We start from the raw sequence: 14,114 nt of genomic DNA on the forward strand, positions 1-14,114 counted from the left end.
TGTAAGCATATATATAAAAGACACATGGTTTTGAAAACAGAATAAGTTTCAATTTTTAGTTTTCTTATGTTTAGGTTTACGTATAATTTTAGTTTGAAAACTAAGTGTTCAAGTTCGAAAATATACAACTAGGAGTTTAAGTTTAAGTTTCACTTCAACTAGTTAACACTAGTGGCATTCCAATATACGCAGAGCTCCCAATGTAGAAACTCGGGCTCTGATAGATTAATTCTGAAATTCTATTGGCTAAAAGTAATTAGTTTGAGAATAATAAAAAATATGAGATGTCAACACTAAGTAGATGACGAAATGGATAGACATTCACCTTGTCCAAATTTTTATCTAACTCATATAGTGCCACCATGAAAAGAGTGATATCATTTTAATCCTCCAATTATATACTTTCAAATTCATAAAATATCTTTCGATAACCAAATAGGATAGTTTATTTGCTTTGTGAAACTAATGTTTATATTCAATATATTGAAATAGAGAACAAGAATGTTAAAAGCAATGTTTCCTAAATAAAATTTCTATTTTTTATTAATAGTAATCATTAGCAACTAACATTCAATAAAAAGTTCATTAAGATAAGGATTCAACCACTTAAGAATATAAATTAACTTTCAAAATTATTTATATTAAAATCAAATTCCAACTCTTGAAAGAGTTAGTTTTCAATTAATGGTCTACCTAGACTTTTTTTAATGAGTAGTAGACTCAAACCCAAGACCTCTTAGATAAGTGGTTCAAAATTTGTTGTTGTGTTGTAGGCTTGATGATAAAAGAGGGGTTATAATTTTTTGAAATTAAGGGTATCAATCAACCCTATCAAGATTCATCAAGTGATCAAAATGATGAGAAAATCTCAAAGATAAATGCTTCTTATCCACAATTATTCTAATTATACATGCACTAAGCAACCTAGTAAACAATGTGTTGTAGGCTCTTGCTTTAATGTTCTACATCGACTTATTCAAATTATATTGTAAATGTCTATAGGCCCTTGGTGATCAAGTCTTGTTGAGTGCAAGGCTTGAAGACATCATAAGAGATGAGGCAAGTTTTGCTGAGTGCAAGGCTCGAAGACATCATAAAGAATGAGTGTTTTATTTAATTTGTTCTTTTACATTTGAAATTTGAATTTGAATTTATGATTTGGAAAAAAATAATTTTGAGAAATAAAATGTGTTCGATGCTTTTTTCTGCAGGTATACTTATTTGAAAATTTATTTGGAAATAAATTCTGAAAAACAGATGGTTTCCAACAGCTCTAATCGGTGATCAGATTCACCGAGGTACAAGGTTCAGTTGAGTGGACAAAATTTCTCCATATTTAATTTAATTTGTTCTTTTACATTTGAAATTTGAATTTGAATTTATGATTTGGGAAAAAATATATTTGAGAAATAAAATGTGTTCAATGCTTTTTTCTGCGGCTATACTTATTTGAAAATTTATTTGGAAATAAATTCTGAAAAACAGATGGGTTTCCAACGGTTCTAATCGGTGATCAGATTCACCATGACCGTTGGAAAAAAAACAGCGAAGTAACCGTTACTTTCATATAAGTTCAGGGCCAATGTCTTAAAATAACTCTAGGGCCTCTCAGATAATAAGGTAAAGGCTCTATGTTTTCTGCAAACTCCCTCCTTCACCAGGCGTGCGTTAGCCCTAGAGAAGCCCCTTGTTATGGGGATTATGAAACGGTTGACGGATTGAAGCTCATGCTGGGTGCGGTGTTTGTTTTTTCTGTTCTGCTGTCTCTGTTCATATCTAGCTGTTTGGGGAATCATAATGTGACAGTGATACATGGAAGCAGCAGGAGAAATGTTATCCGTTTTGCTAACTCTTTACATTTCATTGCTTGGAGGCAGTGAGGATCGCATTTGGAAGGGCAGATGGGAAAGTGGGCACATGTCCTTCGAATTAACATTGATTCGTGGTCCGTGGGATGACCAGGTATGCATTCCCTCATTAGATGACTCTATCCTATCATTTCTATCTCTTGATATGACTAAAATTTATATAGAATTTGTTATGGCTTATTTCTTGAAGTAAATCCCCTGGATTTTTGTTTTGCCCTCATCTAAAATTAGTCAAGATAGATTCGAAAATTATTTTTATTTGCTTCTCTCCCCAATAGCTCAAGTGGGTTCTCAACAACCAGCTTGATAGTATGAAAGTCCAATCTGATGAGATGGGGCATTAATCCAGAAGCTCCCAAATCATTACTCTCATTACTAATACCCATCAAGGGAGGTGTGGAACTGTTTGTTATGTTCCTTGTTCCCTGCTATGCCTGCCTAGTGCAAGCCATCTCACATAGAGTGGCAGCAATCTTATTAATTAAGAAAGATATGAAATTGGTTGTTCCTCCCTCCCTGCAATGCCTGTCTAACTCAAGCTGCCTCATCTTAACAGCCGACCGTTGTAATTGGTTCATTGTCAACTGCTGCTAGTGGTTTTGTTTCCACTGAAGTTGAATTAGGATGTAACAACTGTAAGTTCTTCCTGATCAAGCTACACTCTCTACTTAATATGTTGACATTGGGAGGAGAGTTTGGGGTGGGGTGGGGTGCTTGTGTTGATCCAGGGATAATAATTTCCTTTTCATATATTATTTACATTCATTGTTTTTCAGGGCAGCCAATCTTTGTTTCTGATATAGATTGCCCACAATCTACTCATTATCTTAGATGATTAAAGATCAGTAGAATATTCCCTTTCAGTGATTGTTAGTTGTAATCCAGCATTAGGACTATCAAAGTACATAAATGAATACGACATTAGGGAATCCTTGAATAGTACAGAATTTTATCTAAACCAGATTAGAAAATGGCATGTCATACTTTACTACATGTATTCTATACCACTGATGTGTTCACTGTTGCCAGCTTATCCTTTTACGGCATGTAGTTAATGTCTTTTTCCTCCTTTAGCATTTTGGCAACTTCTAGTAATTTGGGAAGATCTGAAAAACTTATTTTGTCTTTCAGCATTTATGTCTATTCAATTTTGTAAAGTTATTCTTGTCAATCTTCAAAAGGAATTGTGAGTTTTGTAAGTAGTGCACTGCCATTAATAATCATCTTCTCCATCAGGTCATATACAACTCAATGGCCTAAGAGAAGCTTGAGGAATAGTGAAGATATCTGTAGGATGACATATCATATTGAATCACATCATGATGGCTTCAAAATCCATAAGAATCTGTCAAGGATAATGAGCATTAATTCTGTACTTAGTTGTATATTTCAGGTATGTTCTCAACTCTATATACAGTAGTGTGTTCTCAACTTCTCTAAATGTTATGAAAAATAATGTTCTGAAAATTATTGAATCAACAATTATATTAGCCCATTCTGCTTGCAAATGTGGTTGTGAGCAGAGTGGGTTTTACTATAGAGGAAACTCCATAGTTAAGTGTGCTCCAGCTGCATTAGTACTGGGATGGGTGACCTTTTGGGAAGTCCTGGTGCTTGACCTTTGTGAGCATCACCTAGATCCAATGAGTGCTAAGTGTTCCATTTATTCTCACGAGAGATGGATTCATGTGTGAATCACTACTCATGATACATAGTCGATGAGTCTGATCCAAAAAACTACAGAGTTAAATCCTGATAGCAATATCATAATTATTATTAGTTTTTCGTCCAGACTACTCTCCAATTAACCACCATCAATGATTAACTTACAATATTTATCTCCACATTTGCTAATTGTCCTGAAGAGGTTCTTTCTTTCCAATGGTTCATTTGTCTCCTTTGCTGGAAACCACCCCTCATCGAGAGGGCTTCTCTGTGCTGGAAACATTTTCCCATGAATTATGTTCCTCTTGATGCATAACCTCCTCTTCCTCTTGCATTAAAGTTCTGGGCCTGCAAACTACTTGTGTCTCCATCATTGATTTCTGTCCTCTACCAACAAAGTTTTGTTGGAATTTAATATTTCAACATTTAGGGTCTGTTTGGTTCGTGGAATTTAAAAAGCCGGGATTTCTACAAACCTTGGTTTAACCAAATCAAGGTTTTGCAAATCTTCATTCCGATTTTGGGGATTTTACTTGAACCGTTTGTTTCACTCAGAAGATGTATGTGAAGGCACATTTTTATGCTTAAGCTTGGAGTTGAAGGAAAATTTCAAAAAGTAGTTCAATCTATTGTTTTTACACTCCTTCAAAAACAAAACTAGGTTTTGATTTTCAATTCCTAATTCCATTTTTCCAATTTTGAAACAAACAAAAAAAATTTCAAATTTGGATTTTGAAAAAGCCAATTCCTCTCATTTTCCAGGAATGAAACGGACCCTTAGAGAGTTAGAAAAGGAATCAAATTAGATTGTAGACGTGTTTGAGTTATCTGTCAATAAGCTCGAGCTTGTTGTTAGTCACATCTAGTTTGTTGTCACATGTATTAGCATAATTATAAGATCTTGGTGAAGTGATATGAGTCTATATATTTGTAATAAGTATTACCAATGATGAATAACAATCTCCAAGATTAGTTTCTCTGTTTTTGAATCTGCTGTTTTATCTTTCTAACAAGTTGTCCCCTTCCTCTGGAAAACTCCCCCTCCCTCTCCCTCTCGAGCTCTTTTGTTGTCTCTGCCTTCAATGGACAATGATAGGCTTCTCATGCAATTTTTAAAGTTCAAAAAAATATAAAAACAATAGTTGCGCCTTCCAATATGTAACCTGCCACTTAATTATATTTAAAAATATCTTCTATTCGAATCACACGCCAAACAAAGAATTTAGAAAATTGTTATTTCACTCATTTTTCTCTAGAAAAAAGAAGTAGACAACACTGAAATTATTGCTGTCTTTTTTCTACTATTAGTGGTTTTCCTAGGCTTGGTACTTTCTCTTTGTCTCTGGCAGTTCAGTTTCTCCCCTTCCAAATAGCATGCTCTTAATTAAAACCAAAACTGCATGCTAGGCAGTTAAAAAAAAGGAAACCAAAAAGCTGGAACTGCCTAACAGGCAGTGATAACAAAATTTCCAAAATAAAAGAAAACAACTACATTTGCTCATAACAAAAGAAAACAAATTCCTAACTTTGCTCAACTTGACAGCTGTGCAGATGCTCTTGCCTCAAATTTCCACATCTCTCATGAGTGTATTGACATCGACATATTCCCCCGAAGGTTTTAAATACAGCAGATACCTCCAGTTGCATGTTGTGACCTTGAATAGTTGTAAATTCCTCAAATTCTCTCTGATGATTGATCCCAGGAACTTGTGTGAATTTTGTATGAATTCCAGAGTGTGGTAGCTTGCAGACTGGGTTCAAATAGCTATCTTGCAGTGCTTGAAATTTCTGCTTTCTCTATATAAACTATCTCGTATTGAATTAATTTTGTTATATCCTTTCATTATGCTTTAAAGACATTGGAGGTTGCCATAATTCTAAAACATAATAAAATTAATGGTGCCGCAACCCAAGTATGCTTGAAGGGATAGCTTTAAAAAATTGAAAAAGTCTCTTGTCAATTAGATTAGAAAGCATAAACAAGATTCAAAGTAAAGAGTTAAAATCCTAGATCGTCGAATTTGTTTTTCAACTTTGGATGAAGAGAGAGTCGGGAGTTGGGTCTGGGGAATAATTGTTGTCTATTGTTCTTGTACAACTAGAAGGATAGTGAATCAAGTTACTTTCTGAATTAAGTTAAAATCACGATGCCCCTTTAGAACTGTCCTATTTTTTGCTTTCTAGCTGAGAAATAAATACTTAGTTTGGCAAACAGAAGAGACTTTGTGTGGATTAGGTTGGTGTCGAGTCTTGTGCATCTAGCAATTACATAAGTGTCCAATCCTTTCAGTCTTGGTTCTGATCTAGGTTTTGATTGGCCATGTCCTAGATCTGACCTTGGCTTTCTTCTCTTTCTGATGACAACGCGTTTGCCACTACTGTAGCGGTCAAATGACTACTCCCAAATACAGATTCTTTGGTTCTGGAACTGTAAGCACCTAAAATGAATAGGCATACATGGCAAGTCTAATAATGACTTGATGGACCAACACATGACCTACACAGTATGACTAAGTCTCTCTTAGGTAATCCAAACTTGGTTGAAGTGTTAAGTTGGCCCATAGTACCTCCTTTGTCTTATTTGAACCTATGATTATTTGTGAAACTCCCATGCTTCATTGCTTTTGTTTCTTTTTTTTTTTTTTTTTTTTTGACTGTGAAGTGATAGGGCCACCCCTTTTGAGTTGATCTTATATTGGTTGAACCAGTGAAGTTGCACACAATTTTTGCTTGCATGACATATTTTGGTTGCCTGGGCAGCGATCTGAAGGGCGAGCCGTCGTCTAGCAGTTGGGCTGCGCATCACGGGTGACAAGGGAGCCTTTGTAATCGGAAGCTCCCCGTGACCATTCGATGAGAAGAGCCATTGCTTGTGTGAGCAAGGACGAATGCAGCCTCGGATTCCAAACGAAATCAACGACATCGGATCTATATATAAGAGCGGAATGAAGCAGCAGCCCGTTTGCTATGCGCGGCTCCCCAAAGTTGCTCGTCTTTCTCACTCCATCGGCAAAAATTCGGGAGTTGTTCGACAGCGGTTGTCGTTCCAATGTGTCATTGCGGCGATCTGGAGAGCAATGCTAAGGGCGGGAGCTTGTGTCTAGCATTTGGGATGTTTGTGCAAGCGAGCAGGGGAGCTTCTCTTATCGGAACCTCTCCGTGGCCTTTGAATATATAGACCCAGTGCCGACGATATCGATGGATACGAGCCTTGGATTCTAAATTTGTTCACAGCTAAGATTGGTTTTTGTGAGAGATGGGTACGAAAGCACATCCCGATTGCTACGCGGGAGCTCCCTAAGGTCGCCTCTGTGCCAACTCGATCGGCACAACATTGGGAATGGTTCGACAACGGTTGTCGTTCCAATGTGTCATCGGGGGATGTCTTGGAAAGTGGCCTTTCAAGGGCGAGCTCGCATCTATCACTTGGATTGTGCGTCGCGTCGCAAGTGAATGGGGAGATCTCTCTGTGAACGGCGGCATGGTGATTGCAAGAGAAAATTGACTTAGTCGGAGCATTGGCCTCGGGCCACTGTGATGGCCTGGCAATTTCTCTTTAATTGCAACCTATGTTTGCGCAGTAGCAGAGTTTGCAAGTAAGACGGTCCTTGTTCTTGAGAGTTCCAGGAGATGACCTCCGGAACTTTTAGATTGGGCCCCTTCAAGGTGAAATTCATCCAGTTGATCGGATGAGCTCGATGACCATTTCAGTCCCTTGGCTCCATGAATTCACATCTCCTAACCGATGACAATCTTTTGCTCCTTAGACGACCTCATAATAAATTGGGTCGTGGATGGCTGTTTGGTCAGAATTTTCAACGATTTGGATTTTTATGGCGGATGTCGGTGTGTTCGCTAATTTCTAATGCAGAGCGAGCCTCGCACTAATAGCTTATATAGGAGAGGTTGTTGCCGCGAACCTCTCCCGTGCCCCTCTCATTGATTCAACGGCGGTGTCAAGGCGGATGGAAATGTCGGATTTTGAAACGGTGGACGCCGACGTTGAATCAATTGGAGGGGCATGAAGCCCACCCTCGAGGTGCTATTCCTCGACTCTCCTTTAGATCATGTTTTCTTGTCACTCAGCTGGCGCAATTTCGGAAAGCAGTTGGGCTGCGCGTCACGAGTGACAAGGGAGCCTTTGTGATCGGAAGCTCCCCGTGGCCATTCGATGAGAAGAGCCATTGCTTGTGTGAGCAAGGACGAATGCAGCCTCGGATTCCAAACGAAATCAACGACAACATCGGATCTATATATATAAGAGCGGAATGAAGTAGCAGCCCGTTTGCGATGCGCGGCTCCCCAAAGTTGCTATTCTTTCTCACTCCATCGGCACAAATTCGGGAGTTGTTCGACAGCGGTCGTCGTTCCAATGGTGTCATTGCGGCGAAATTTGTTCACAGCTAAGATTGGTTCTTGTGAGAGATGGGTATGAAAGCACATCCCGATTGCTACGCGGGAGCTCCCTAAGGTCGCCTCTGTGCCAACTCGATCGGCACAACATTGGGAATGGTTCGACAGCGGTTGTCGTTCCAATGTGTCATCGGGGGATGTCTTGGAAAGTGGTCTTTCTTTCAAGGGCGAGCTCGCGTCTAGCACTTGGGTTGTGCGTCGCGTCACAAGTGAATGGGGGATGTCTTGGAAAGTGGTCTTTCTTTCAAGGGCGAGCTCGCGTCTAGCACTTGGATTGTGCGTCGCGTCACAAGTGAATGGGGAGATCTCTCTGTGAACGGCGGCATGGTGATTGCAAGAGAAAATTGACTTAGTCGGAGCATTGGCCTCGGGCCATTGTGATGGCCTCGCAATTTCTCTTTAATTGCAACCTATGTTTGCGCAGTAGCAGAGTTTGCATGTAAGATGGGCCTTGTTCTCGAGAGTTCCAGGAGATGACCTCCGGAACTTTTTGGATTGGGCCCCTTCAAGGTGAAATTCATCCAGTTGATCGGATGAGCTCGATGACCATTTCAGTCCCTTTGCTCCATGAACTCACATCTCCTAACCGATGACAATCTTTTGCTCCTCTGCCGACCTCATAAAAAATTGGGTCGTGAAATGGCTGTTTGGTAGGAATTTTAAAGGATTTGGATTTTTAAGGCGGTTGTCGGTGTGTTCGCTAATTTCTAATGCAGAGCGAGCCTCGCACTAATAGCTTATATAGGAGAGGTGGTTGCCGCGAGCCTCTCTCGTGCCCCTCTCATTGATTCAACGCCGGTGTCAAGGCGGATGGATATGTCGGATTTTGAAACGGTGGACGCCGACGTTGAATCAATTAGAGGGGCATGAAGCCCACACCCTGGATGTGCTATTCCTGGACTCTCCTTTAGATCATGTTTTCTTGTCACTCAGCTGGCGCAATTTCGGAAAAAGGTTTGGCAGCGGTTGCCAGCCCTCACCGCGTCTACTTGGTGATTTTAAAACTCGATCTAAAACGGGAGCCCTCGTCTAGCACCTCCGTCCGGTGTTGCTCGGGTATTGCATTTTGTGTGCCCTTATACTAAATTTGTCTTTGAAACTACATTTTTGAGTACACTTAACTAGTTAACTCTCAGTTACATTAACTAACCATGGATTTTGTTGGTGTTTTTACACTATTAAGCAACAAAATACTTAATACCAAGATGATGAAGATCACAATAACCTAAGGACTAGCTACTTCCTATAAACAACTATATGTTCTTCAGATCTGGACCCAACTTTAACAAAATCATGAAAGATTTTCTACTCTTTTAGCTTTGCAAAACCAAGGCGGGTGCACCCAAGGGATAAAAGATTCACAACCTGATAAAACATTCTTATTTCATCCATTCCATGACATTTTATAACAATATTTTTCCCTTATAGTAGATTGGTCACAATTCTTCTTAGATCTACAGATAATTCTAGGAAATAGTAGCTAACTAAGACTCAGAGGTTGAATGTAAACAAGTGCTGACTAACTTTGACATTCTTCAAACATTCAAAGTAAAATTGATATTGATTTTTAGATGTTTTCTTGACATTTTATGCTTACTGAAATAGTGGATCAGTGCCTCATCCATTGAGATTCAGAGTCTATCCAATTTCTTGATCTAATTGATTGCATTACAAGCAATAAAATCATCAATTCTCTCTACAAATCATTCTTACATAAATCCTTCCTAGTGCCTGGAGATCTTGTCACATTCATTGAAGCATTTACTCCATTCATTGAATCAAAAACAATAATGAATTGACATACAACTTATCTTAGTTGCATTAAATCGAACAAGCTTTACTCACACAATCTCAAAATAAACAGCCACTAAAATGGAGACAAGATTTAGAGAGAAAAGGTAATGGGGACAGTTTATCTTTGCATTAATCTTCTTTCAAAATTATATAACATTGGGTAATACTTAGAAACACTCAAAATAAGACATCATGATCATGGTCAATTAATGTATTCTCAGAATTTGCAGAGAAAATACATCAAAGAGTTGATATCAAGAAAAAAGTAGACCAAAATAGACCAACAAAACTAAAAGTTATACAATAAATTGGAGCTCTTCTCTAGCCCTGGAATCTCACTTATATAGTGTGAGATGCAACAAGCTTCAAGCATAGAGAGACTGACAGCTATCCTTAAGACAAAAATTTTGGCGGAACAAAATGGTTTACATCATAAATATTCTTCTGTGGGGACCACTTCTGTTTCACCTTTTGCTGCATTTCTTTGCTGATGAGAAGTTAATGATTGGCTTTATTGCTGTTGTTGTTCCTCGGAAGACGTAGCCAATGAACTTGTTTGTGATGGACCTGGCTTTGACTGCATTACAAGCAATAAAATCATCGATTCTCTCTACAAATCATTCTTACATAAATCCTTCCTAATGTCTGGAGATCTTGTCACATTCATTGAAGCATTTACTCCATTCATTGAATCAAAACCAATAATGAATTGACATACAACTTAACTTAGTTGCATTAAATTGAACAAGCTTTACTCACACAATCTCAAAATAACTAGCCACTAAAATGGAGACAAGATTTAGAGAGAAAAGGTAATGGGGACAGTTTATCTTTGCATTAATCTTCTTTCAAAATTATATAACATTGGATAATACTTAGAAATACTCAAAATAAGACATCATGATCATGGTCAATTAATGTATTCTCAGAATTTGCAGAGAAAATACATCAAAGAGTTGATATCAAGAAAAAACTAGACCAAAATAGACTAACAAAACTAAAAGTTATACAATAAATTGGAGCCCTTCAATAGTGTGAGATGCAACAAGCTTCAGGCATAGAGAGACTGACAGCTATCCTTAAGACAAAAATTTTGGCGGAACAAAATGGTTTACATCATGAATATTCTTCTGTGGGGACCACTTCTGTTTCACCCTTTGCTGATGAGAAGTTAATGATTGGCTTTATTGCTGTTGTTGTTCCTTGGAAGACGTAGCCAATGAACTTGTTTGTGATGGACTTGGCTTTGACTTTTCTAGACTTACTTCAACTTGAGGCTCTCCATTCACATCATCACGTACTATTAAAACAATAGTTATATTTGATTCCTTAGTTGCCATCTCATCAGTTGGGACCACTGTGCTTTATCACTAAAGTTGGTTGTTCTTTTTTGTCTTCTTCTGTTTGTGCTGATGTATCAATTGTTTGATTCTCATCCTGGTCCACATCATTTTCTTCTGTTTTCATTTGCTTTGCATGCATAAAATCCTCCATCTATTTATTGAAAATCGTGTCATCAGGCCAATCAAAACTCAAGACCTCATGTTGTTTCTTGATCACAAAATCTCCTATTTTATTGATTTCAACAAACTCTTCTCTGCTGGAATTATAAAATAACTGCACTTTAACAAATTCCTCATTTGTCATTGCCCATAGCAAATGTCCTTTTTCACTTATTACTGCATTTATTCTTTAGCATAGTAAATCATCTAATTATGTGCCCCATTCTTCCTTTTCTTTTCTTTTATCTACCTTTTTAAGTGCATGGGGAAAGAGTTCAAATTTCTCACCTAGATACTTAGAAAGACAAATTATTATCCTTTTTTGAAATGCAACCATCTTCTCATCAAAATCAGATAAATTATTAGTTATATCAAAAGTTTTTTCTATCTGTTCACATGATAGACTAATAATTGAGACACACAAAAGGGTGACATCTTTATCCCTACCACCCCATTTATTCATGATCGGCTTTAAAGCATCTTCACCACTCTTTATTTCATTCCACATATCCAAGATTTTCATCATTTCATAAAATGTTGGCCAATCAATCTTATCTACTAGATGTAAGATTGTTTTCCTGATTTTATCTTCATACAAATCATTCAGCTCAACATGTAAGGCCCAGAGTTTATTCTTTTCTTCCTCAAATTCCTTAGCAGTATAGAATTCTGGCCTTTGTGGAGTATCAGGTAACTCTACCAAGGGAGTTGACTTGAATGGTTCAACTTAGGTAATTTGGGGCCGACTTGACTCTTCCACTTTTCTCTTTCCTAGTTGCTTGTCCATTTGGGTTACCCGAGTCTCCATCTGATGTTATCATGTTCCCTCTTTCATAGGCTTTCAATATTTCTTCAAACTTGGCATTGAGTTCCAAGAATTTACCTTTATCTTTTTTAGCAACTACCACCAAAGTCCATCATCTCTCTAGTCATTTTAGACACTTTTTCACTGTCTACCTCATCTGCTCTGTAAACAATGAGACTACTTGTATGCTCAACACTTGAAATTTCCTATGAGCTCTTTTCCATTAGCATATCTATTTTCATTGCCCAACATTTTTTATTTGCTAAGGGATCATATTTCGGCTCAAAAAAATTTATAAAATCCAAGACTTAACTATAAACTACCCATTTCTCTTTTCTATGCTCTTGCTCTTGTAATGAGAACCTATTTTTGATTATATCCTTAGGAAAATATACAGTTTGCATCTGAACCTTAGCCTTACTCCTTTCTCTGAGAAGACCATAATATCCTTTTGAATCAACAAAACGGGCATGAGATTGGGCCATCTGACAGTTGTCTAAGAATTTTCCCAATTTTCTCCATCCCTTTTTTACAAAAACAAAATTGTGAATAACATTAATCTCTCTCCTCAACTGATCCGTTTTGCCATAACAACTCAACAATCCCTACCTTCAAGGGCACTTGGTATGGCAACACATGGGGCTTTCTCAAAAAACCATAAACTCTAAAAATAGTGGAAACAACATATGAAATAATATCACCTCAATTGTGACTTACCAATAGTCCTTTGGCATGATCTTTAGGTCTAATTAGTTGTAATAGAGACTGTGGTATCTTAGGGCTATCCCCTACCAACAACATTTTGAGTTTGGAGGGAAAGTATCTATCAAACTTGACAAAACTGGCATTAGTTACCTCCCATCTGACAGTTGTCTAAGAATTTTCCCAATTTTCTCCATCCCTTTTTTACAAAAACAAAATTGTGAATAACATTAATCTCTCTCCTCAACTGATCCGTTTTGCCATAACAACTCAACAATCCCTACCTTCAAGGGCACTTGGTATGGCAACACATGGGGCTTTCTCAAAAAACCATAAACTCTAAAAATAGTGGAAACAACATATGAAATAATATCACCTCAATTGTGACTTACCAATAGTCCTTTGGCATGATCTTTAGGTCTAATTAGTTGTAATAGAGACTGTGGTATCTTAGGGCTATCCCCTACCAACAACATTTTGAGTTTGGAGGGAAAGTATCTATCAAACTTGACAAAACTGGCATTAGTTACCTCCCATCTGACAGTTGTCTAAGAATTTTTCCAATTTCCTCCATCACTTTTTTACAAAAACAAAATTGTGAATAACAGTAATCATTGGAAAAAAGTACCCTTGGATTTATCGAGTAAATCTCTCTCCTCAACTGATCCGATTTGCCATAACAACTCAACAATCCCTACCTTCAAGGGCACTTGGTATGGCAACGCATGGGGCTTTCTCAAAAAACCATAAACTCTAAAAATAGTGGAAACAACATATGAAATAATATCACCCCAATTGTGACTTACCAATAGTCCTTTGGCATGATCTTTAGGTTTATCCCCTACCAACAACATTTTGAGTCTGGAGGGAAAGTATCTATCAAACTTGACAAAATTGGCATTAGTTACCTCCCATGCCCTACCAACTACATTTTGAGTCTGGAGGGAAAGTATCTATCAAACTTGACAAAACTTGCATTAGTTACCTCCCATGTCATGTCTGCAATCCATAATTGCACAGGAAGTCTTTCTCCATTTCGTTCTAATTCCAACTTCATCTCTCCTTTAGAGAAAAAGGTAGCTCCTTTGTATAAACAAATATACATCAACAATGAATACCAACGGAAGGGCTTGTTAACTTTAGCCTATGCTATTCCGATCAAACCATTATGAATTTCTTCAGCTAAGAAGGTAGCAAAATCGAGAATTGAACTCATTCCATACTGAAGAGTTTGAGCAATAATAAGAACAATAGAGCTTGAGATATGATCTTGTTATCCATACCAATGATTTTGCAAAGAGAGAAATATAAGGCCTGTGCCCTAGGGTTAAAATATTTTTTCAACAAGGGCTCCGGGGTATTTTG

General features: G+C 37.7%; 1 protein-coding gene across 1 annotated transcript in view; it reads left to right on the forward strand.

Moving 5' to 3' along the window:
• The first annotated feature begins 1,449 nt into the window (after positions 1 to 1,449).
• Positions 1,450 to 14,114, forward strand: part of LOC149556267 (uncharacterized) — a 117,540-nt gene continuing 104,875 nt past the window's right edge. The window contains exons 1-2 of the mRNA XM_089830469.1: positions 1,450 to 1,962; positions 3,105 to 3,261. Of these exons, the coding sequence (XP_089686595.1) occupies positions 1,955 to 1,962; positions 3,105 to 3,261 (165 nt within the window). The 5' untranslated portion in view covers positions 1,450 to 1,954. The remainder of the gene's footprint in view (positions 1,963 to 3,104; positions 3,262 to 14,114) is intronic.

This window comes from Cupressus sempervirens, chromosome 5, assembly GCF_028749045.1.
Source record: "Cupressus sempervirens isolate cs-2001-9-10 chromosome 5, ASM2874904v1, whole genome shotgun sequence".
Classification (NCBI taxonomy): domain Eukaryota; kingdom Viridiplantae; phylum Streptophyta; class Pinopsida; order Cupressales; family Cupressaceae; genus Cupressus; species Cupressus sempervirens.